The following is a 7,500-nucleotide window of genomic DNA, read 5'->3' on the forward strand; positions in this document are numbered from 1 at the left end:
TGTTGTCAATTCCCTGTAGAATTTTAAAGACCTGTATCAAGTCACCTCTGAGTCTACGCTTTTTTAGGGAAAACAGATTCATATGTTTTAGTCGATTTTCGTATGATTTATTTTTGATATTTGGAATCAGTTTTGTGGCTCGCAGTTGTACTTTTTCCTGTCTGTCAATGTCTTTAATGAGATTCGGTGACCATACGGAAACAGCATATTCCAAATGTGGACGAACTAACGATTTATATAGCTTGTTAATGAGTGATGGACTTTTGAAATCAAAAGATCGCGCAATGAGTCCTAGAATCTTATTTGCTTTCTCAGAGGCTGAAATACATTGCTTGGATGATTTGAGGTCGTTACTGATAATTACGCCGAGATCTTTGTCACTATTCACTTTTGTTAACGAATTTCTAAATAACTTGTAATCGTACTTACTGTTGTTTTTACCTATGTGCATTACCTTGCATTTACTTGTGTTCAATTTCATTAGTCACTTTTCAGACCATTACTGTAATTCATCTAAATCTTCTTGAATATCTAATTGGTTTAAGTGATCATTTGCCATTCCGCACAGTTTTGTATCATCAGCAAATTTGGAAACAGTACATTTTAGTCCATGGTCTATATCATTTATATATACTATGAACAAAAGTGGCCCAAGAACGGAGCCCTTGGGAACTCCACTTGTAACAGTTTTCTATCTAGAAGTTTTACCATTTAGAACAACTCCCTGTTTTCGAGCGTTCAACCAATTACTAGTCTAATTTAGTAGGCTACCATTTATTCCGTGAAAAGTTAATTTAGTAGGTAGTCTTTCGTGGGGGGCGGTATCAAAAGCTTCTGAAAGGTCTAGATATATTAAATCTATATTGTTTCTTATATCATAATTTGAGATCACCGTGTTGTAGAATTCGAGTAAATTAGTCACGCAAGAACGTTTCCGTCTGAAACCATGCTGGCTATCATTTATCAAACGGTTACTTTCTAAATGATGTTCGATAGCATCTCTGATAATAGTTTCCATTATTTTTCCTACGGTTGAAGTCAAACTTATAGGCCTGTATTTATTTGGCTTCTTTTTGTCACCTTTTTTTTTTTTTTAATATGGTAGTAAAATTAGCTAGCTTCCATTCTCATGAGACATCTCCGGATATGATGGATTTCTTGAAAATAATTTCTAATGGAATAACAATCTTATTTTTCATTTCCTTTAATTGGATGCCAACCGTCAGGCCCTGGTGATCATTCTTAATATATACTATGTTCCTATGTATCACTCCACTTAAATCACTTCTGTTCCACTGTGACTCCACCTTCTCCCCAGGTGAGAGAGTCCACGAGAATAATAGTCCTGGTTATGGAATACAAAGTATTCCCTCCTCTCCTCCTCCTCCCCCACCTTTCCTGATCGCTCTCCCTCTAATTCCTTCCCTTCTTTTTCTGTTGTCCTACTTTTTCACCATTTCCCTTGCATTCATTGTCTCCACACCACTTTCTCTTCCTCTATATCTCTCTCCCCCTCTTCTTCTTCTTTTTCTCTCTCTCCCTTTTTCGTTTTCTCTCTTCTGTCCCTCTTACTATCTCTGCTTTCTTCTAATTCTCCTTCATCCTCTTTATCTATCTCTTCCTTCTCTTCTACCACTACCTCTCCCTCCCCCTCTTTCTCTCCCTCTTACTATCTCTGTTTTCTTCTAATTCTCCGTCTCCCTCCTGCTCCCTCTGTATCTATCTCTACCTTCCTTTCTACCACTACCTCTCCCTCCCCCTCTTCCTCTCTTCTGTTCCTCTTACTATCTCTGTTTTCTTCTCCCTCTCCATCATCTCCTTCCTTCTCCCTCATTGTCTAACTCCACCTTCCTTTCTACCTCTCCCTCTCCCTCCCCCTCTTTTTCTCTTCCGTCCCTCTTACTATCTCTGTTTTCTTCTCCCTCTTTCTCCCTCTTTATCTGTCTTCTGTCTCTCCCTTCCGTTCTTCCTCTCCTCTCCCTCTCCCTCTCTCTTTTCATCTTACACTCAAACCTCCTCTTCGATAATTTCTCAATTCTTATTCTTTCTATTCATATTCTATTCCATCTTATCTTTCGTCCCTTCACCCCCCCCCCCTGGTCCTTCCACCTGACCTAATTTCATCACTTTCTTGTTCTTGTTCTTGCCTTGTTCTTGTTCCTCTTCTTCTTCTTCTTCTTCTTCTTCTTCTTCTTCCTTTTCTTCTTCTTTTTCTTCTTCTTTTTCTTGTTGTCTTTTTTCTTCTTTTTTCTTTTTTTCTTCTGCTTCTTCTTTTTCTTTTTTCTTCTTTTTCTTCCTTTCTTCTTTTTCTTCTTCTTCACTTCTTCTTCTTCTTCTTTTTCTTCTTCTTCTTCTTCTTCTTCTTCTTCTTCTTCTTCTTCTTCTTCACCTTCTTCTTCTACCTCCTCTTCTTCTTCTTCACCTTCTTCTTCTTCTTTTCTTTTTGGTATTATTTTCTTTCGTTCTTCCATTTTTTTTTCATATTGTTCGTTCATTCTTTCCTTCTTGTTTCTCGTTTTCTATATCTTTTTCCACTGTGATTCCCCGCCTACTCCTTTGTCCTGGGCGCTAGTTGTGGCCCTCTCCACCGCTCAATATTTGTTAACTCTCTACCCAATCCTTGCTGTATTTTCTCTGCTCCTAATTCTCAACAACTGATCTATCGTTTCCTTACCTTTCATTTCATATAATTTATCTAATATTTTCATTGTTTTTTCTTTTATTCTAATACATAACCTTCGTGGCTTTGCCTTCTTCATGAAACACGTCGTTTTCTTATCTCTCGTTCAGTATCGTTCTTAGCTGATGAATATCGACAAGTGCCTGTAATGTTTATGTTCCTGGAGTGTTGGCCATCTACTGACTCCCATAAGTGGTCGAGAGAGTCGTAACTAACCATTAATGGTGGCGTTCCTTGAGCCAAATTAAATACTTTGGTGGTAACTTTATATATTCTATATAATACACTACCAAAGCAAAATGGTTACAACGACTCTATATTCATAGGGCTTTAGTGAGGGTCCCAGCCTAAAATCAAAGATGCGTCATCATCTGTAGTCTTTCGACTGAAAATCATTTGGATACAATACTTTGCTTTCCAAAAAATATATACTGTATATATATATATATATATATATATATATATATATACATACATATATATATATATATATATATATATATATATATATATATAAGTTTAATTCTAAGCCATATAGGCGCATGCAGAAATTGTAACGTGGGACGCCCGAGGACTCGAACCCATGCGGCGAGACCGTTACCAGTGCCGAGTGACTTAAACCAATACACCATCAAGACCCATTCAGTGTCGTACATATACAGCATATAATATATATATATATATATATATATATATATATATATATATATATATACATGTATATATATAAATATATATATGCACACACACACACACACACACACAAATATATATATATGTATATATATACATATATATATACATATTTGTTTATATATATACATATTTTTACACACACACGCGCACACACACACACACAGACACACACACACACACACACACACACACACACACACACGCACACACACACACAAAGGCACACACACACACACACACATATATATAAATATAAAATATATATATATATATACATATATACATATATATATATATATATACATATATATATGTATATATATATATACATATATATATATATGTATATATATATATACATGTTTATTTACACACTACACACACACACACACACACACACACTTACACACACACATACACACACTCACACACACACACACGCACATATATATATATATATATATATATATATATGAATATATATATATATATATATATATATATATTATACAATGTAAGAATATAACAAAGAAATATCATAGAGTCAGGAATTATCAAATGCAATTATGACAAACTCATTAATAATAGTTTAGGATTATATAAATTAGATCCATATATTGTCAGTAATATAAATAGTACATATTTTAAAAGTTAATGTAATAATGATCTGTTTCCATGACCTCGCCAGTGACCCAACCTGAGCTTTCTGGCTTCGGAGAGAAGGGTAAATGCCTCTCTTGTCCTATTTATACTTTGTATCTCCATTTTTTTTTCTATACTCCTTGATAATGTGAATATATTACGAAAGCGCTCGGACTCCGTGTGTTTTTCCTTTTCCTAGTGGACTCTGCATATATATATATGCATATGTGTGTGTGTGTGTGTGTGTGTGTGTGTGTGTGTGTGTGTGTGTGTGTGTGTGTGTGTGTGTGTGTGTGTGTGTGTGTGTGTGTATGCATGTACGTATGTATGTATGTATGTATGTATGTATGTATGTATGTATGTATGTATGCATGTATACAAGTAGCTTTATTCAGCTGAGGGAAATCTCCCAGTACTTTTTAATGATTTGTACTTGTTTTAAAGTTTCAACTTTACTTAGAATTCAATTCAATGAATTATTCATCTCAAAATGATTTATAGTGGTTTTAAAGTTTCAACGGAATTACTTAAAATTCAATCCAATAGATTATTCATCCCAAAATAGATTCGAATATGGTAATCATAATCTTAAGATATTTTTCTTGTACTTAGCTTAATGGCTACAGTGTCTTCGCTGTTTTGTTTTTTTAAAGAATTTAATTTGCAACGAATTGATGTTGCTCAACGTCTGTAATTGTCGATCTGCCCGCTGGTTTTGGGCTGAGAAGACCTTTGATCAGGTCCATGGCAGAACTGCCGATGTCAGTCCAGGGTCTGCCGTCGAGGAGTTTGTGGTCCTTTTGCACCCAACGTCGGTATTGAGGGTCGCACTTCCTGGCCACTTCCCACGGATCGCGTCCGCTCAGCATCTTGACGAGAATAACTCCACACGACCACATGTCGGTGGGTTCTCCTTTGTAGCGCCGCTTAAAGATTTCGGGAGCCGCGTAGGCCCAAGATCCGCAGACTACGCTGAGGTATGTCTCTGGGTCTTCGATCTTGGCCGAGAATCCGAAGTCGGCAATTTTGAGAACGTTGTCGTGGTCGAGGAGCAAGTTGGAGGGTTTTAGATCCCTATGCACCACGCATTGTGCGTGCATGTACTTGACTCCTGACACGAGTTGCTTGAAGTAGAATCTGGACGTGTCTTCGTCCAAGCCGGAGGACCCGATTTTCTCTTCCAGGTCACCTCCTGAGGCGTATTCCATGTAAATATGGAGGTGAGTCTCGTCCTTCTCTGAGCTCAACAACCGCAGAATGTTGCGGTGCTGAAGACTCTGTTGGACCTCAACCTCGATTTCTTGGTCGATCTTGCTGTCGACGAGTTCGACAGACTTCTTCGCGACGAAAGCTCCTGAAGAGGCGTTCTTCAGCAAGACGACAGAGCCGAATGCGCCTTCGCCTAGCTCTCGGACCTCGATCCAGTCGTCGCTGGCCTCTTCGGAGGATCTGACCTTCTTATGAGCGCTTTCTTCTACTTCTTCAGCGCTGGATGAGAGGGAACGCTTCCTTTTTACATTGAAGCTAACGTGGGAGCCAGGAAGGCAGAAATATTCTGTGCTGGACCACTCCTGGACGCTGGATTCCTCAATGGCTTTCTTCCCAAGCGTATTTGCAGCACTCAAAAGGCATTGTTTTAGAGCCTCAATGGCGAAACTCCTGCTACAACTCCCTCCTGATCTCCATTCTTCTTCCTCCTGTTCTTGGTGATAGCTGGTGCTGGAGATCATGGCTGCGGCGACTGAAGTTCTCTGGAACAATAGACAGAGAGGAGGGCGCGAGAGGGCTATGCGAAGTACTAATAGATGAACATCTCAGATGTAATACAGTGGCCGTTGTCTCCAACTTTCCCAAAATTTAATACATACATATACCCGGTATATATACACATACATACATGCCTACATACATAAATATATATATATATACATATATGTATATTTACATATATATATATATATATATATATATATATATATGCATATATATATACATATATATATGCATATATATATACATATATATATGTATATATATATACATACATGTATTAATACATATATATATACATATAAATATATCTATATATATATATATATATATATATATACTGTATATATGTATACACACACACACATATATATATATATATATTATATATATATATATGTGTGTGTGTGTGTGTACATATATATATATATACATATATTTATATATATGTGTATATATTTGTGTGTGTATATATATATATATATATATATATATATATATGTATATATATATATATATATAAGCGAAAAAATGCATGGGAGCGACAAGCGATTTCGGTCGGGAAAGTTCCAATGTCGCTCTCGCAAATCCAATAGCGGGAGCGATCCCCCACAAAAAAAAAAAAAAATCGCTCCCCCGTCAAGATTGAACGTTTTTCACGCATTATCCGTCATTTGGCAATCCCTGAATCCCATCACCATTGATGAAAGGCTCAGAGCAAACACAACCGTGATCAATCATTGCATTATCGATCGATATCATAAACGCAACGCATCAATCAACTTTAATTTGTTGATGTACGTACATATGTGTACGCGGTATCGCTGCCAGAGTTCAATGGCTTACCTAGCCTAGCTTCGTATCAGCTGCATGCGCGCGTATTCTAGTACATGTTGATTAGACTCTACACGACTATCGTGCTACATAATGTCGCTAGTTTTGAATTGCATGGTACCTGTATGCAGGGAAGTTCGTTGGTTGCATGCAGCTAGCTGCCCAATCAACGCGCTGACTACATGTACAATGCACCATACCCAATACCACATCACCGCATTTATACGTACACTGTACATATGCAAACTGGCTCCGACATGAGTAATGAGTTAGCCTTCCAATAGTTTGAAGGAAATCGAACCTGCAAAAACATGGCTCTGGAAGTATGAAAAATGGCTCTGGTAATTAGAAAAATGGCTCTGGTGATATTGAAAAAAAGAAAAAGAAAAATGGCTCTGGAAAAAAAAAGTATTTTTTCTCTGATATATATATATATGTTACAGTAAGAACACGTACCTAGGGATTATGCGTAATCCCTGAATGTTTCAGTGAATACGAGTAATCCCCGTTTCACTCAGGGATTTCATGTAATCACTGAATTTTCCAGTGATTACGCGAAATCCCTGAAATTAGACCTGTCATTTTACGTGTTCTTACTATTGAGCATTCAGTGAATTCGCGTAACCTGTCATTTTACGTGTTCTTACTATTGAGCATTCAGTGAATTCGCGTAACCTTCATCTATGAACATTTCAATTACACACAGTACAATTACACACAGCATAGTTTAACTTAACGACCTTTCAGTTTCGTTAGTGAGTGTTTGTGTTTAAACGACTGAGACATGAGCGAATAACGGATCCGAGTTCACTTCACAAGTCATTACAGAGCTGAAGGAAGTTTGGCCAAAACTAACACTGGTGCATGGTAAGCCTCGC

General features: G+C 37.1%; 2 protein-coding genes across 2 annotated transcripts in view; both read right to left on the bottom strand.

Moving 5' to 3' along the window:
* LOC143029493 (serine/threonine-protein kinase grp-like) overlaps window positions 1-2,681 on the bottom strand; it is a 10,874-nt gene extending 8,193 nt beyond the window's left edge. Inside the window, exon 1 of the mRNA XM_076192155.1 lies at window positions 2,675-2,681. Within this exon, the coding sequence (XP_076048270.1) occupies window positions 2,675-2,681 (7 nt within the window). The remainder of the gene's footprint in view (window positions 1-2,674) is intronic.
* A 1,993-nt stretch (window positions 2,682-4,674) lies between these two features.
* LOC143029502 (serine/threonine-protein kinase grp-like) lies at window positions 4,675-5,748 on the bottom strand. Its single transcript, XM_076192163.1, has one exon. The coding sequence runs from the start codon at window positions 5,746-5,748 to the stop codon at window positions 4,675-4,677; it is 1,074 nt and encodes a 357-aa protein (XP_076048278.1).
* Window positions 5,749-7,500: the final 1,752 nt, after the last annotated feature.

The sequence above is a fragment of the Oratosquilla oratoria genome, chromosome 1 (genome assembly GCF_046742065.1).
Source record: "Oratosquilla oratoria isolate Oo_2021 chromosome 1, ASM4674206v1, whole genome shotgun sequence".
Taxonomy (NCBI): domain Eukaryota; kingdom Metazoa; phylum Arthropoda; class Malacostraca; order Stomatopoda; family Squillidae; genus Oratosquilla; species Oratosquilla oratoria.